This window comes from Lycium barbarum, chromosome 12, assembly GCF_019175385.1.
Source record: "Lycium barbarum isolate Lr01 chromosome 12, ASM1917538v2, whole genome shotgun sequence".
Classification (NCBI taxonomy): domain Eukaryota; kingdom Viridiplantae; phylum Streptophyta; class Magnoliopsida; order Solanales; family Solanaceae; genus Lycium; species Lycium barbarum.
The window spans coordinates 30,465,382-30,484,406 of NC_083348.1; the positions used below are offsets into that span (position 1 = coordinate 30,465,382).

Consider the following 19,025-nt stretch of genomic DNA (forward strand, 5'->3'; position numbering starts at 1 on the left):
TCTTAGGTAGGTTGAATTAAATTGGACGCTTCATCGCTCTGTCCATAGTAATTATAGAACCAATTCTCAAACTCCTCAAGAAAGATACTTTAACTAAATGGACGGAGGACTCTCAGAAAGCCTTTGACACAATCAAAAGATACCTGTCAAATCATCCCGTTTCGGTCCCGCCAAGGCCGGAAAGTCCTTTGCTATTGTACATGTCAGTATCAGGGAATGCTTTTAGGTGCATGTTGGCACAAAATGACGAAACAGGCAAGAAATAGAGAGCCATCTATTACATCAGGAAGAAGTTCACACCCTGTGAATCCAGATATTCCTTAGTGGAAAAGACGTGTTGTGCACTGACATGGGTGTCTCAGAAATTAAGACATTATATGGCTGCATACACAACTCATTTGGTTTCAAGAATGGACCCCCTGAGGTACATCTTTTGCCAACCTATGCCGATAGGGAAGATGGCCAAATGGTAGATGGTATTGAGTGAGTTCGACATCCAATATGTCGCATAGAAAGCAGTTAAAGGGCTAGCATTAGCAGACTTGTTAGCAAGAAGTCCAGTGGATGACAACCTGGTACCTTTGTGGACTTAATTCCCTGATGAAGAAGTAATGACAATTGAGGGCAAAGAAAATGAAAATGGCTTAGGCTGGAAAATATACTTTGATGGAGCAGTCAACTTTAAAGGAATCGAAGCTGTCTTAGTTTCAGACTCAGGCCAATATTATCCAGTGGCCGCCAAGTTGAACTTCAGTTGCACGAACAATATGGCTGAATACGAGGCATGTATCTTGGGTCTACGTTTAGCCCTTGACATGGATGTGAGAGATCTTCAAGTAATTGACGACTCAAAGTTTTTGATTCATCAGGTTCGAGGAGAATGGGTCACCAAAAATGAGAAGATCATACCGTATGTTGGACTTGTGCAAAGATTGGCAGATCGGTTCCAAGAGGTCAAGTTCAAACACATACCAAGAATACAGAATTAGTTTGTTGATGCATTGGCGACAATAGCAGCCATGATTCAGCATCCTGACAGTAGGTACATTGATCTTGTCAAAGTTGAAATCAGAGATCAACCAACCCACTGTGCTTTTGTAGAAGCAGAGACTAATGGAAAACCTTGGTACGTTGACATCAAAATGTACTTGGAGAAAGGAGAATATCTTGAAAGAATCACCATCAATCAGAAGAAGACCATCAGGAAGTTGGCGAATGGTTTCTTCAGCAACAAGAATGTTCTGTACAAAAGAACCCCAGATTTGGGATTGCTTAGTTGCATTGACTCCATCGAAGCCACAAGATTGATTGAAGAAGTGCATGCTGAAACCTGCGGGCCTCAAATGAATGGGTTCATGCTAGTAAAGAAAATATTAAGAGCAGGTTATTACTGGATGACCATGGAGAACGATTGTAGAAAATTCGTCCAGAAATGCCACAAGTGTCAAATTCATGGAGACTTGATAAAGGTCTTATCACGACCTAGCCGGAGGGCCATGACGGGCACCCAGTACTAGCCTACCGAGCACCTCTAGCCTAGCATTCCATAAGTATGTCTAAGTGGGACATATACATAGCTCATGAATATCATACTTAGTACAACCATCAACAACAGTGTTCACAGGCATAAGCCAACGAGACTACCAAAATATTATACAGTTAGGAGAACTGCAGAAGCTAGTGAACATCTAACAGCATACATATGTCTATGAGCCTTTAAGAAAAATACAGAAATCCATAAGATGGGGGAGGATTTTGCCATGCCCAAATATATATGTACAAGGGAGTAGTACCAAAGGACTACAGCTCCGGAACAACTGGAGCGCTTCTAGGATGCCGCTGATAAAGCTTCTAGGGATCAGGTCCGCCTACCTGCCTACCTGCGGGCATGAACGTAGCGTCCACAAGAAAGGACATCAGTACGAGTAATGTATTGAGTATGTAAGGCATGAATAACAACATAATAAGAGATGAGGAACATATCATGAGATAAGATAATCTGCATATTTGATTGCCTTATAAGGCGAATAACATGCATACTTAGCTCTCTTTAAAACAACACTTTTCAAAAGCATATGATAGTATTTCTGCGGAACGTGCAGCCCGATCCATAAATATATAATATTGCTGCGGAACGTGCAGCCCGATCCATACCCATATATCCCGCATCCGGGCATCCCGCATCCGGGACGATACCATAATATATCAACTCATCAGGTGGCTATATGTATATAACGCCTCGCCTTTTCCCCATATCCCATATATATATATATATATATATATATATATATATATATATATATATATATATATATATATATATATATATATATATATCCATATATAATACACATATCTAGTATAAGTAGCATACATGAGAGCCCAAATAAAGGTTGTTACTTTATCGGAGTGACGTAAGGTCGGTAACCTCCGATTTATATTATAGAACAATCATCATCGTTATACCTCACCTCGAAGGAACAATTCATAAGGTGAGATTAACAATAATAATGTTATCAAGGAAATCATGAAATAAGCTCCATAGTCTCATAATGGCATCAATTCATAAGCTTTGGAATTTCTAGAAATAGGATCATCATCATCATCACCATCATAAAACATACTTCATCTTTAACATCATAAGAAGCCTTTACGAATGATAAATGTTATAGCCCGTATTTTGTACGTTCGGATAATTCAAGATAATTGTGAGAAGTTAAGGGCAAGGCTATTTTTCAAAGTTATTTTAATGTACAAGTTGTTCATTAGTATGGAAATATTGAGAAAGGCTAAGGGTAAAACGGGAAATTCACAAGGTGGCCCATGGTAATATTGTGAAAGGCTAGGGGCAAAATGGGAATTTCACAAAATATTCAAGAAAAACTTGAAGAAGGCCACTTTGGCCGTGTGGCATATATATATATATATATATATATATATATATATATATATATATATAAATATGGAAAAGTGATGACAAAATAAAATAATTAGTCATCTTTATTTTAATATTTAAGAAACTTCAAGAAAGAGGGCATGTGTTCACATGGTATTGGAAGGAGCTATATATATATATATGTAGAGAGATGACCAAAGCAAGACATATTTGCATCTTCAAAACTCAAGGAAACTTCAAGAAAAATTAAAGAGCCATTCGTCCATGGCTAAGGAAAATTGGCTCCATGGAGTTGATCAAGAAAAAATATTTTCTTCTAGTATTCCAACCAATTGGAAGGTCCTCTTTAACATGGAGTGGTTGTTGGAGCAATAAAACCATCTATTGTGCAAGTTCACAACCCTAGCCAAGCCAAGAAGCTAAGAGAAAAAGGTATGTATTCAATCTTCTTTCATGTGTTATGGATGATTGTGAGTATTGTAGTATGTAGAAAAGGATGAAATTCATGAAATATGGGTATGTTGGTGGTGGCCGAATATAGTTGTGTTGTGTAGAACAAATGAATTGATTTTATTTAGTAATTTGATTGTTGTGGTTGCGAATTCCATGATGAAAATGAAGGTTGGATGAATTGAAATGAAGTTGTAATCATTGAGAAATTATTGGATGAATTAATGTGATTCTAATATGGTTTCTTGTAATTATAAGAATAATGTTGTTAGTGTGTGAATCATTGGTATAGTTCATGAATTGAAGGGAGGAAATGTGTTGTCATTGTTCTTATTGAATTTGGAAGGTTTCGGGTGAAGTAAAATGTTGATTGGGTTGTTTGGAATATTATGTGAATCGTTCGAGGTATTCTTGAACCATGTTAGAATGATTTCGGATTAATACTTGAATGTGGGATCATTGGTGTTAACTTGAATATATGTGATCGAATTGAATATAAATGAAATGCCGTTGAATTGTGTGACAAGAGTTGTTAATGTTAGAATATATTTTGGATTTATTGTTGAAGATTGTTAGTATGATTGTTGGTATTGTTGTTGATAATTTGGCCGAGTTGAATTCTCGGATTGTTGTTGATAAATTGGCCGAGTTAGATTCTCGGGGATGGTGTATTTACAGGGGAAATGCTGCCGAAATTTTGGCAGATTATAAGTGAGTTTATTTGAAAGATTAAGACAAGTGTGTGACAATGTGTTTGATGATTATGTAAATCTCCTTGAATGTAGACTAACGAGCTTGGACGAATAAGCGTAGCTAATAGGACGTGGAACAGGTATGTAAGGCTTACCCTTTCTTTCTTTTGGCATGATCCTTGTGGAACCAACATGACAAAGTATATGTATGATTTCAAAGAAATTCCTACTCTTAGAGCCACTAGGATGGCTAATGTTCTTGACTTCCATAAGCTATCTCATATGGTTTTGATGCGTACCTATGATGTCCGAAGATTTATTTGATATGTTTCCGAATGGCATTTGAGAGATAAGTGATGTGACTAATGTCTTGATTTTCAAATGATAGCACATTTGAGTATTCCATTGAGCCCTTGATACATTTTGATACGTACACATGGTTCGAAAAGCTCTATTTGTTTTGATCCATAACGATATTCGAAAGGTAACTAAGATGATTGTTGCTTTGATTTTCCAAAAATGGCTTCTGAAACATTCGTAGAAGGTTTTGTACTTCAAACGCTCATAACGTTCTTATACTAAGTCGGATTGACTCGAAACTTGTTTCTGAGCCTTCAGGTGTCGGTAAGTATACTTGTCCATCGAGTCTTCCATAATATATTCGGAGGTTACCGACCTTACGTCACTCCGATAGAGACATAACATTCTTTGGGCTCTTCTGCATGCTGCATATATGATATATGTATATGTATATGTATATGGGGCAAGGGGAAATGTGAGGCGCTATAGACGCATAGCCACCTGATCAGTTGGTATAATATGATATCGTCCCGGACGCGGGATATATGGATAAATGGATCGGGCTGCACGTTCCGCAGCAATATATATATGGATCGAGCTGCACATTCCGCAGCAATATATATATGGATCGGGCTGCATGTTCCGCAGCAATATATATAAATGGATCGGGCTGCACGTTCCGCAGAATTATAGTATATATATATATATACGGATCGGGCTGCACGTTCCGCAGCACTAAGCATGCATGGTACCCGCCAAAAGCTCATATGAACAGATTGCTCTTCTATCTCATGATATGCTTTATAATTCCTTTATGTCATTATTCATGCTATGTATCCCTCGTATGTTACTATTCATGCCATACATACTCGGTACATTACTCGTACAGACGTCCCTTCTTGTGGACGCCGCGTTTCATGCCGCGCAGGTACACCCAGATGAGTTGAAGCTATTATAGAAGATGTTCCAGCGAAGATGGCAAGCTCCATTTGCTCCTGGAGTGTTGCCGAGTCAGAGTATACGTGCTATGATTTCTGAATAATGTTAGAGACTTTGCAGACAGAGTCGTGGGTATAGAGTGTCAGTTTTGTTAGCGGCTCCATCAGCCCATGTGTCATCCTGTGTTGTGTGATAAATTCCATATGTTTACAGATTTTGTTTGATTTGAGAACAACGAAAAAGAATATTTCTGAAAGCTCTCATGTATTTCATTTAATTTAAGTTAGAAGTCCGAGCGAGTATGTGTGTAATAAGAGTCAGCGGGTTCGCTCGGCTCCGAACATGGGGTCGGGTGCCCATCACACCCGGGTGAGATTAGGGTGTGACAATAAACTTCTAGCTTCTAGAGGTAATAAAGTTATGGAAAATATGTATGGAATCATAACATAGGAATCATGTCTTTTGAAAGAAAGGAACTAGCCTTAACATACCTGATTGATCTAGTACTACTTAACGCTTATTCTCCCGAACTTGTAAATCTACATTCAAGAGAAATTATACTACTGTTAGACTTATCGTCATATGCCTATCTTAAGTTTTGTAAATTAAACTCCTTTAGAATCTGCCAAAATTCGGGTAGCATCTCCCCTGTTTATATCCCTAGCCCGAAATCATAATTTTAGCAACAAACGCAACCACAACAACAACAACACAAATAACATCATCCTTAATACCAATATATTCCATAAAACATCCCACACGATGGTTATCCAATTTTTCAACCAATAAATTCATTATATGACTATTTAATAACTTTATGTCCATAATTAAACCAAAATCAATACTAATAAAGGAAGATTCATACCTTACTCCCGCTAGAACCGCGATACCTTCAATATTCACCTTGAATTCCAGCCAATATTCACCGCAATACGATATTATAATCGCAACTATACGCTGTCGGAACCTGAATCCGGAGATTATACTTAATTCGCGTTAAAATTTGAGGTTTGGAACTTGGGGGAAATTTCCAAGATTTTTGGAGAGGATTTGGGGATGTTTGGAATGGGAAATGAGGGGTGAGCCCCCTTTTAAAATGTTCCAGAATCTGTGTAAACCGACTTAAAAATTACTCAGCGTGCTCGCGTAACCTTGGGGCACGTTTGCACTGAGTTGTCCCCTAGCTCCTCTGCGCGTTCGCGCCACCTCTAGGCACGTTCGCACAAAATTAATCCCTACTCTGGAAGCCTGTCTTAAAATGATCATAACGCTTGATCCCGATTTCCAATCGATGCACGGTTTGCTGCTGTTAGGCCCTGTGTTTTCGTACAATTGGAAATCGAGAAATAATTATGACTCGGGTGTTAGAAGGACATAAATTTAATTTTTGTGAATATGACTATGTTGGTTGTGAAATCTTTAATGCTAAGACCTCGGGGAAGGCCGAGGATAAATTTGGAATTTCGGAAATTAGTTTCGGGAATTACAAATCGGGACTATTCAAGAAGTGGGCCAAAGAAATAAAAATTTCAAATGAAGCCCAAAGGAAAGAGAGGGGCCGGCCAAGCCCATTTTTAAAAGGGTCATGTGCTATGCACATGACCCCAAAAGGATATATATCACTATGAAGTCTTAGCAATTTAGATCAGATCAAAAAAAATCAAGAACACACCAAGAACCAAAGGGGTTCGGCCGAGAGCAATGGGGAAGAGGAAAAAAAAATTCCAAGCTTCCTTGTGATCCAAAAATCTTGTTCTTTTCATATTTGTGAAGTACTCAAGGCCCTCTTCAACGGGGTATAATTAGTTTGGCACGAGATCGACGTTTGCGACAAGTCGGGGTTTCAAGGAAAGGTATGAATTTTGTCCCTTTTATGTTATAGAATTGATATGAATATGCTAAGGATTGTAAATAGATAGAAATCCCGTGACTTGGATGTTGGGGAAACAAACGTGGGTGTGTGTGGAGTGTGTATTGCCGTGACTTATGGAAGAAAGAAATGGTTTGAATTGATCTTGTTTAAGTTGGCATAATGTGTTGTTGTGATCCTTATATCGTAAATGATTAATTGCTGAATTAAATTGGCGGTGGAAAACGAATTCGGATGTTATCGGAAAGCGTATACCTTCGGTATCGCCATGTATATCAATGTATATTTTGGGTGCCAGAGACTTTAGATATGACTTTGCAATGATATTGATGAATTCGGAATGAAACGACGTTAGTTAGAGTGTTCGTCGTGAATTTTAATGTTTTGAAGAATTATGGAAACTAATGGATTTTTGGTGCAATTTTGTGTATGTCTTAGATTGAATTTGGAATGTGTTTGACTAGTGTTGGATGGGTAAATGAATGCACTTATGTGAATATAGAATTGGGATTTTGAAAGTTTGAATGGAAGTTGCCAACTTAAGAAATTATGTAGAACTTTGAAGCTAGGGTGACTTGATTGTTGTTTATATGGTTTGGTTGATGTGTGGGCTGTTGTGGTTGGTTAATTTGAGCCGAGCTACGCCTCGGGGATGTTAGATTTATAGGGGAAATGCTGCCGAAATTTCGGTAGGCAAATATGGAATTAAAGGCAATTTTAAGCCTAAGAATCTCAATTGGTAACTTTGACCATTTGCAGATTTTAGACGAAACGGGACTGGACTTTTGGAAGAGCATACGACGTCTGTGAGGTATGTAAAGCTTCCCACTCCTTTATTTGGCATATCTTAGTATGTTAGGCGAATATGAGAAATTCCGGAGCATTTCTGCTCCTCGAAACCCGATCCACAGAAAAGTTACTATTCATTCAATTCGATTGAAGCCTAAGGGCTCTATTTTGGCTAGAATGCCACCACTCGTCCGAAACCTATCGAAATGTGGTCGGGTAACCTAGAAACGACCATGTATGACCTTTGGCATATAAATGTTCGTAAAGATAAGTTCGCCACCCCACTTTGACTCGAGGTGGGCCCGCTACCCTGAAACGCCCTATTTGCCTTATTGGGCTATCTTTGTGAATAAAGTTGGATACGATACTTTCGATTGTGAAACTCCCTCCTATGAGATGTATTTTGAATATTATGATACGCTAAGTTACGTTTTGAGTTATACGTACTACTTGGGAATGTTTTGTGAAATGAAACTTTATATCGGCTAAGTATCCGACTATTTTGCATTATGATATGACTTATGCGTTTACTTCGTTTTGGAAAACTATTTTGAAGTACGAATTGCATTGGTTTGCTCACGACTCCGCTCGTGCCTTATTATGACTTCGTTCACCGGTTCCCGGGCCGGTTATGATTCGTGCGCCTTACAATAATTCGGTCGTATGCTGTGTTACGGTTCCCGAGGCTTCGCCATAGGGCCGGGTTCCGTTTGGAGTTATGTTGTGATATGGCTCGTGATGCGATACGCTCACCTATGATTATGTTTGTGTTCGGGGATGTACGGAGATTTGAAACCTTCTGGTGTTATGCTGTGTGTGGCGCCAGCGTCGGAGTGGCGACCACGTTCCTAAGCGTTTGCATGATTCATTGCATTATGTATACATATTATGATTTCGATATAGATTTTGACCTACCCATTTGTACTCCACTTTGACATTTGATTTGCTTTCGGTTTTGATCCATATTTCTGTACTCCGTGCTTTACATACTCAGTACATATTTCGTACTGACCCCCTTTCTTCGGGGGCTGCGTTTTATGCCCGCAGGTGCAGATATCGGTGATCCTTCGCAGTAGGCTTCACTTCTTGCTTTTCCGGAGTACTCCTATTTGATCCGGAGTCCACTTTTGGTATAGACTCTTTTTGCTTTGTATATATTCGGTATATTTGACTATTTGGGTACGGTGGGGCCCTGTCTCGCCATATGTTTTTGTTTTGAGTTCGTAGAGGCCTGTAGTCATATATGTGGGGCGAGGGTCCTATGTGTGTTTGTCTGATTCCGTTTTCTGGTCTTAAGGCGGTCTGTTTGTTATGCTGGCCCAAATGGCCCTTATGCTTATATTTGCACTTTTGACCGGCGATGTCCATTCCGCCGCTCAGTTTGTATTTGATATGATATTTTGATTTGGCACGACCGCTTAAGACATATTTGATATCAATTATGTTCGATATGATTTCGAAAAATTATGAAATAAGTTTGGATTGAAAATGAATGTGTGATTCGGTCTGGGTACCCAGGTAGGGTGCCAGTCGCGGCCCACGGGGCTGGGTCGTGACAAAAGTGGTATCAGAGCGGTTTGTCCTCGGAATGTCTACAGGCCGTGTCTCGTAGAGTCTTGTTTATCGATGTGTTGTGCACCACGTCTATAAGCAGGAAGCTACAGGGCATTTAGGATGTTACTTTCTTTGTAATCTTAGATCGTGCGATAGAGCTGAGCTATTAGGACGATTTTGATCTGACTCGCCATCGTGTTTGCAGTGATGCCTCCGAAGAAGGCAACGGCGGCCCAGAAGGGCAAGGCGAGGATTGGAGAGACTAGCCAGGCACAGCGAGCTACCCGGGCTCGTGTCTATGATTTGCCTGAGGATGTGCCTCATTCTGAGGGGTCTGCTCCACCCCCACTAGTACAGCCTGGAGCAGGACCTTCAGCAGCTCCAGAGGTCCGTGTACCCGCACCTGAGACTCCAACTCCTCAGCCAGGGGCGGAGGATAGGACCCTGAGGGAGGCTGTACAGCTGTTGACTACACTGGTAGCAGGACAGGCTCGCAGGCGCGGGCGGAGGGACGACGATGATGATGACAGGCGGGACAGCCTGAGAGTTCGGGAGTTTTTGCTATGTGGCCCTCCAGAGTTCTTCGGGTCTAAGCCCGACGAGGACCCCCACGACTTCATTCGGGGGATGCGACGCTCACTGGACTTGGTCAGGGCTTCAGAGACCGAGTCAGTTGAGCTGGCTTCGCACAGGCTTCGAGATGTGGCTACCCACTGGTACGAGACTTGGGAGCTGTCTAGAGGAGAGGGTGCCCCTCCAGCCACTTGGGATCAGTTTGTGACAGCATTCACCCGCCACTTTTTGCCACCAGAGTTACGGCGGGCACGGGCTGATCGATTCTTACGTCTGCAGCAGAGGGGTCGGAGTGTTCGCGAGTATAACCTTGATTTTGATTCTCTGGCCCGATATGCACCGGCCGTGGTAGCAGATATGTCCGATCGGATGCACAGATATGTTATGGGATTGGACCGGTATTTGGTTGATAGTTGTATGGCAGTGTCATTGCAGGCAGACATGGACATTGCCCGACTTCAGGCCTATGCGATGGGTATGGAGGACCGTCGCAGGTCTGATCCGGCTGGCAGAGATCGAGATAGGAGGCCGCCCAAGAGGGCTAGGTCCGCAGGTTATGCTGGAGATTCTCGAGGCGGACAGCCTCAGCAGCAGCAGTCAGACAGGCATTTTCCTTCCTCCGGCCGGGGTACTCAGTCAGGCAGCCGGAGATTCGATAGTACAGGACCGTCTGGGGCCGGTCAGAGCTCCAGAGTGGCAGGTTCCCAGGTACCCAGGGGTCCCAGCCAGGCCAGACCACCCAGACCCCGTTGTCCTCATTGCGGGAAGTCTCATCCTGGGGAGTGTTACCGAGCGACTGGAGCTTGCTTTTCGTGTGGTGGTCAGGGCCACTTTATGAGAGATTGTCCATTGGCTAGCGGTTCTGGTAGTGCTGCTCAGCAGACAGGGTCAGCCGCCGGTTCTTCTTCTGCTCCATCAGTTGCACGCCCTGGAGGGCGCGGTATTTCAGAACCGGCAGGACGCGGTCGAGGCCGCGGTGGCACTTCAGGTTCTAGCGGTCCCTCGAACTGCATATATGCTTTGGCCAGCCGCCAGGATCAGGAGGCTTCGCCAAACGTCGTCACAGGTACATTGCTGGTTTTCTCCAGATCTGTATATGCATTGATTGACCCTGGCTCTACTTTATCATATATTTCCCCGCTCGTTGCTAGTAAGATTGGGATAGTGTCTGAGCCTATAGAACCGTTTGAGGTAGCTACGCCAGTTGGGGATTTTATTATAGCGAGACAGATTTATAAGGATTGTTCTGTGACCATTTATGGTCGTAGCACTAAGGCTGATTTGATAGAGTTAGACATGCTGGAGTTTGACGTCATTATGGGCATGGACTGGTTGTCTTCCTGTTATGCTAATGTCGACTGCCAGAAAAAGGTAGTCCGTTTTCAGTTTCCAGGGGAACCAGTCATAGAGTGGTTCGGATCTACAGCATCGCCGAGGGGTAAGTTTATTTCATACCTCAAGGCTAAGAAGATGATCCAGAAGGGTTATATCTATCATTTGGTTCGTGTGCACGATACTGCCGCGGAGGTACCTACCCTTCAGTCCGTTCCGGTCGTCAGTGAGTTTCTAGATGTTTTTCCTGACGAGCTTCCTGGCCTTCCGCCTGAGCGGGAGATTGATTTTACTATTGAGTTGATGCCAGATACGCAGCCTATATCTATTCCTCCGTACAGGATGGCACCAGCTGAGTTGAAGGAGTTGAAGGAGCAGCTGAAAGATTTGCTGGATAAGGGTTTTATCAGGCCCAGCACATCACCCTGGGGGGCGCCGGTATTGTTTGTCAGGAAGAAAGATGGGTCATTGCGGATGTGTATCGACTACCGGCAGCTGAATAAGGTGACTATTAAGAATAAATATCCCCTCCCCCGGATTGATGATTTGTTTGACCAGCTGCAGGGTGCTAGACATTTTTCAAAGATAGATCTGCGTTCTGGTTACCATCAGGTGCGAGTACGGGAGTCAGATATCCCGAAGACTGCTTTCAGGACTCGGTACGGGCATTATGAGTTCAGAGTTATGTCTTTCGGGCTGACTAATGCTCCAGCAGTATTTATGGATCTGATGAACCGGGTATTTCGGCCTTTCCTGGATATGTTTGTTATTGTGTTTATTGATGATATCCTGATTTACTCGCGATCAGCCGAGGAGCATTCAGATCATTTGAGGACGGTACTTGGCATCCTCCGTCAGCAGAAGTTATATGCTAAATTCTCTAAGTGTGAGTTCTGGTTGACTTCTGTGGCATTCTTGGGCCATATTGTCGGCGCAGACGGTATTCGGGTCGACACGCAGAAGATTTAGGCTGTGCAGAATTGGCCCAGGCCTACTACACCGACAGAGGTGCGCAGTTTTCTGGGATTGGCTGGGTATTATCGCAGGTTCGTGGAGGATTTCTCTTCTATTGCAGCACCACTGACGAGGCTTACCCAGAAAGCTGCGAAATTCCAGTGGTCGGATGCCTGCGAGCGCAGCTTTCAGATGCTGAAGGAGAGATTGATTACAGCACCAGTTCTGGCTCTTCCAGAGGGATCTGACGGGTATGTTGTCTATTGTGACGCCTCTGGTATCGGGATAGGATGTGTATTGATGCAGCACGGTCGAGTCATAGCCTATGCTTCCCGGCAGCTCAGACCGCACGAGAAAAACTATCCCACTCATGATCTTGAGTTGGCCGCGGTGATTCATGCTTTGAAGATTTGGCGGCATTATTTATATGGGGTCCATGTTGATATCTATACGGACCATAAGAGTCTCCAGTATATTTTTAGGCAGAAGGAACTGAATTTGCGGCAGCGGAGATGGCTTGAGTTACTAAAGGACTACGACGTTGATATTCTGTACCACCCAGGGAAAGCCAACGTGGTAGCTGATGCGCTTAGCCGCAAGTCCGTAGGCAGTCTGGCTGATGTTCCATCTGATAAGAGGGATTTGGTTCGCGATATTTATCAGCTGGCCAGCCTCGGAGTTCGTTTGGTGGATTCTGGAGATTCTGGGATTTCTGTTCGTCCAGTTGCTGAGTCATCTATTATTCAGGAGGTAAAGCAGCGCCAGTTTGAGGATCCTCTTTTGATTCAGTACAGAGATGTGGCCCTTAATAAAGCAAAGACTCAGTTTGAAATCTCGCCTGAAGGAGTATTATTGTATGACGGCAGATTCTGTGTACCGGACGTTGCGGGCTTACGGCGACAGATTATGGGCGAGGCCCATAATGCACGGTATTCTGTTCATCCTGGTTCCACTAAAATGTATCGGGACCTCAGGTGTTTGTATTGGTGGGACTGCATGAAGAAAGATATTGCTGAGTTTGTTAGTCAGTGCCCGAACTGCCAGCAAGTTAAGATCGAGCACCAGAAGCCCGGTGGCTTGTTACAGGAGATGGAGATTCCAGCCTGGAAATGGGAGATGATTAATATGGACTTCATTGTTGGGTTGCCGCGTACTCTACGCAGGTACGACTCTATTTGGGTTATTGTGGACAGGCTGACAAAATCAGCCCATTTCCTTCCGGTCCGGACTACATTTTCGGCTGAGGACTATGCCAGATTATACATCAGAGAGATAGTCAGACTTCACGGGGTCCCTGTATCTATTATTACTGACCGAGGTGCTCAGTTTACAGCTAATTTCTGGAGGTCATTCCAGGAGGGATTAGGGACCCAGGTGACCCTCAGTACAGCTTTCCATCCTCAGACCGACGGGCAGGCCGAGCGCACTATCCAGACGCTCGGGGATATGTTACGGGCTTGCGTTATTGATTTCAGGGGCAGCTGGGATGATCATTTACCGCTTATAGAGTTTGCTTACAATAACAGTTATCACTCCAGCATTCAGATGGCCCCGTATGAGGCCCTTTATGGCAGGAGACGCAGATCTCCTATTGGCTGGTTTGACGTGGGCGAGACTAAGCTGATTGGGCCAGATGTGATCCAGGAGGCTGTGGATAAGGTGAAGCTCATCCGGGAGCGATTATTAGCTGCTCAGAGTCGACAGAAAGCGTATGCTGATAGGAGACGTCGACCGTTTGAGTTCCAGACTGGTGACTGGGTATTCCTGAAGGTGTCGCCTATGAAGGGCGTTATGAGATTTGGCAGGAAGGGTAAGCTGAGTCCGCGGTACATCGGGCCATACCGGATTGTTCGGAGGATAGGCGCAGTCGCCTACGAGCTAGACTTGCCATCCGATTTGGAGTCCGTGCACCCGGTGTTTCATGTATCTATGCTGCGGAAATGTATTGGTGACCCTTCCAGGGTATTCCCAGTAGATGATCTTCAGGTGACGGAGCAGCTATCTTATGACGAGCAGCCAATATCTATTCTGGATCGTCAGGTGAGGAGATTACGCACTAAAGAGGTGCCTTCGGTCAAGGTTCTGTGGCGCAATAACAATCGGGAAGAGATGACTTGGGAGGCGGAGGATGAGATGAAGAAGAGATTCCCCCATTTATTCCCTACGCCTCCTGTAATCTAGATTCTCGTATTTGTTGTATTAATGAACGGATGGACCATGTGTGCTATATATAAGAATGGTTTTCCCGTTATGCTTGTGAGCCTTCATAAGATTTGTTTAACATTCAGGGACGAATGTTCTTAAGGGGGGGAGAATGTTAGGCCCCGTGTTTTCGTACAATTGGAAATCGAGAAATAATTATGACTCGGGTGTTAGAACGACATAAATTTAATTTTTGTGAATATGACTATGTTGGTTGTGAAATCTTTAATGCTAAGACCTCGGGGAAGGCCGAGGATAAATTTGAAATTTCGGAAATTAGTTTCGGGAATTACAAATCGGGACTTTTCAAGAAGTGGGCCAAAGAAATAAAAATTTCAAATGAAGCCCAAAGGAAAGAGAGGGGCCGGCCAAGCCCATTTTTAAAAGGGTCATGTGCTATGCACATGACCCCAAAAGGATATATATCACTATGAAGTCTTAGCAATTTAGATCAGATCAAAAAAAATCAAGAACACACCAAGAACCAAAGGGGTTCGGCCGAGAGCAATAGGGAAGAGGAAAAAAAAAATTCCAAGCTTCCTTGTGATCCAAAAATCTTGTTCTTTTCATATTTGTGAAGTACTCAAGGCCCTCTTCAACGGGGTATAATTAGTTTGGCACGAGATCGACGTTTGCGACAAGTCGGGGTTTCAAGGAAAGGTATGAATTTTGTCCCTTTTATGTTATAGAATTGATATGAATATGCTAAGGATTGTAAATAGATAGAAATCCCGTGACTTGGATGTTGGGGAAACAAACGTGGGTGTGTGTGGAGTGTGTATTGGCCGTGACTTATGGAAGAAAGAAATGGTTTGAATTGATCTTGTTTAAGTTGGCATAATGTGTTGTTGTGATCCTTATATCGTAAATGATTAATTGCTGAATTAAATTGGCGGTGGAAAACGAATTCGGATGTTATCGGAAAGCGTATACCTTCGGTATCGCCATGTATATCAATGTATATTTTGGGTGCTAGAGACTTTAGATATGACTTTGCAATGATATTGATGAATTCGGAATGAAACGACGTTAGTTAGAGTGTTCGTCGTGAATTTTAATGTTTTGAAGAATTATGGAAACTAATGGATTTTTGGTGCAATTTTGTGTATGTCTTAGATTGAATTTGGAATGTGTTTGACTAGTGTTGGATGGGTAAATGAATGCACTTATGTGAATATAGAATTGGGATTTTGAAAGTTTGAATGGAAGTTGCCAACTTAAGAAATTATGTAGAACTTTGAAGCTAGGGTGACTTGATTGTTGTTTATATGGTTTGGTTGATGTGTGGGCTGTTGTGGTTGGTTAATTTGAGCCGAGCTACGCCTCGGGGATGTTAGATTTATAGGGGAAATGCTGCCAAAATTTCGGTAGGCAAATATGGAATTAAAGGCAATTTTAAGCCTAAGAATCTCAATTGGTAACTTTGACCATTTGCAGATTTTAGACGAAACGGGACTGGACTTTTGGAAGAGCATACGACGTCTGTGAGGTATGTAAAGCTTCCCACTCCTTTATTTGGCATATCTTAGTATGTTAGGCGAATATGAGAAATTCCGGAGCATTTCTGCTCCTCGAAACCCGATCCACAGAAAAGTTACTATTCATTCAATTCGATTGAAGCCTAAGGGCTCTATTTTGGCTAGAATGCCACCACTCGTCCGAAACCTATCGAAATGTGGTCGGGTAACCTAGAAACGACCATGTATGACCTTTGGCATATAAATGTTCGTAAAGATAAGTTCGCCACCCCACTTTGACTCGAGGTGGGCCCGCTACCCTGAAACGCCCTATTTGCCTTATTGGGCTATCTTTGTGAATAAAGTTGGATACGATACTTTCGATTGTGAAACTCCCTCCTATGAGATGTATTTTGAATATTATGATACGCTAAGTTACGTTTTGAGTTATACGTACTACTTGGGAATGTTTTGTGAAATGAAACTTTATATCGGCTAAGTATCCGACTATTTTGCATTATGATATGACTTATGCGTTTACTTCATTTTGGAAAACTATTTTGAAGTACGAATTGCATTGGTTTGCTCACGACTCCGCTCGTGCCTTATTATGACTTCGTTCACCGGTTCCCGGGCCGGTTATGATTCGTGCGCCTTACAATAATTCGGTCGTATGCTGTGTTACGGTTCCCGAGGCTTCGCCATAGGGCCGGGTTCCGTTTGGAGTTATGTTGTGATATGGCTCGTGATGCGATACGCTCACCTATGATTATGTTTGTGTTCGGGGATGTACGGAGATTTGAAACCTTCTGGTGTTATGCTGTGTGTGGCGCCAGCGTCGGAGTGGCGACCACGTTCCTAAGCGTTTGCATGATTCATTGCATTATGTATACATATTATGATTTCGATATAGATTTTGATCTACCCATTTGTACTCCACTTTGACATTTGATTTGCTTTCGGTTTTGATCCATATTTCTGTACTCCGTGCTTTACATACTCAGTACATATTTCGTACTGACCCCCTTTCTTCGGGGGCTGCGTTTTATGCCCGCAGGTGCAGATATCGGTGATCCTCCGCAGTAGGCTTCACTTCTTGCTTTTCCGGAGTACTCCTATTTGATCCGGAGTCCACTTTTGGTACAGACTCTTTTTGCTTTGTATATATTCGGTATATTTGACTATTTGGGTACGGTGGGGCCCTGTCTCGCCATATGTTTTTGTTTTGAGTTCGTAGAGGCCTGTAGTCATATATGTGGGGCGAGGGTCCTATGTGTGTTTGTCTGATTCCGTTTTCTGGTCTTAAGGCGGTCTGTTTGTTATGCTGGCCCAAATGGCCCTTATGCTTATATTTGCACTTTTGACCGGCGATGTCCATTCCGCCGCTCAGTTTGTATTTGATATGATATTTTGATTTGGCACGACCGCTTAAGACATATTTGATATCAATTATGTTCGATATGATTTCGAAAAATTATGAAATAAGTTTGGAGTTGAAAATGAATGTATGATTCGGTCTGGGTACCCAGGTAGGGTGCCAGTCGCGGCCCACGGGGCTGGGTCGTGACAGCTGCGTTGGAAACTAGATTTCCTGAACTTCATTTAAGGCTTTTACTTTGCTCCAAAAACTCTTCATATACTAAAGATATCCTTTCTCCAAGTTGGACGGAAATTTCCCCTCATAATCATAAATTAAGCGCACATAATCTCATATATCTTTGGAGGTAACTCCAATGTCCACAATTGAATGACTAACACCTATAGAATCTCAATGTACAAAACTTATGAGGTGTAACAGGTGCCTCCAATAGAACAGAATGCTATGACATCGCCTTGGCCATTCGCCGCTTGGGGCATGGATGTCATTGGACCAATTGAGCCAGCTACGTTAAACAAGCACTGTTTTATTTTTGTCGTCATAGACTACTTCATGAAGTGGGTGGAAGCAACATCTTTCACATTAGTAACAAAGAAGGTAGTAGTGGATTTCGTGCGCAACAACATCATATGTCGATTCGGCATCCCACAATCGATCATAACAGATAATGGGGCTAATCTGAATAGCCACTTGATGAATGAAATGTGTACGCAATTCCGAATCACCCACCAGCATTCGACCGCATACTGGCCACAAATGAATGGAGCTCTGGAAGACGCCAACAGAAACATCAAGAAGATCCTAAGAAAGATGATTTACAACTACAAAGACTGGCATGAGAAATTGCCCTATGCATTACTGGGATATTGCACTACTGCCAGGACTTTAATTGGGGCCACCCCGTACCTGTTGGTGTATGGTATTGAAGCAGTAATATCAGCTGAAGTAGAACTCTCTTCACTTCGAATCATACAAGAGGCTGAATTGGACGATGCGGAATGGATCCGCAGAAGGTATGAACAACTAGCTTTGATAGATGAAAAACAAATGATTGTTGTTTGCCATGGTCAATTGTAGCAACAGAGAATGGCGCGAGCTTTCAACAAGCATGTGAGAACCAGGGTTTTTCAAATTGGACAATTGGTGCTCAAGCGAATATTTCCAAATCAAGAAGAATACAAAGTTAAGTTTGCACCAAACTAGGAAGGGCCCTATATGGTGCGAAAGGTACTATCAGGAGAAGCAGTGGTACTTGCTGAAATGGATGGTCAGGAGTGGCCAAAAGTAATAAATTCAGATTTTATCAAAAGATGCTATGTGGGAAGAAGAAGACGACTACGAATATCCAGAGTTTTTATAGTTTATGTTGCTTTAATTTCATTTCCTTTGCTTGTAATTTTGCATTTTTTCTTAGAAAAACATAATCCAAAATTATGTACGAACTACGTAAGGACCTGATTCCCTATACTTATAAGGGGATACGTAGGCGCTTTTCCAAGCTCGGTCGCATTAACCCAAAAATCCAAAATTATGTTTTGAACTATGTTATGACCTAATTCCCATTTGGAATACGTAGGTGCTCTTTTGAGTTCGGTCTCACCAAAAAATTCCAATATATTTACCCTAAACTACGTTTTGA

General features: G+C 42.6%; 1 protein-coding gene across 1 annotated transcript; it reads left to right on the plus strand.

Moving 5' to 3' along the window:
* The first annotated feature begins 1,019 nt into the window (after nucleotides 1-1,019).
* On the plus strand, nucleotides 1,020-18,463 carry LOC132624178 (uncharacterized). Its single transcript, XM_060338997.1, has 2 exons — nucleotides 1,020-1,469; nucleotides 17,807-18,463. The coding sequence occupies exons 1-2, from the start codon at nucleotides 1,020-1,022 to the stop codon at nucleotides 18,461-18,463; spliced, it is 1,107 nt and encodes a 368-aa protein (XP_060194980.1).
* Nucleotides 18,464-19,025: the final 562 nt, after the last annotated feature.

Coding starts and splice junctions, on each gene's coding strand:
- LOC132624178 (XM_060338997.1), top strand. CDS start 1,020: ATGATTCAGCATCCTGACAGTAGGTACATTGATCTTGTCAAAGTTGAA. Junction 1,470..17,806: donor TTCATGGAGACTTGATAAAG/GTCTTATCACGA, acceptor GAGGTGTAACAG/GTGCCTCCAATAGAACAGAA.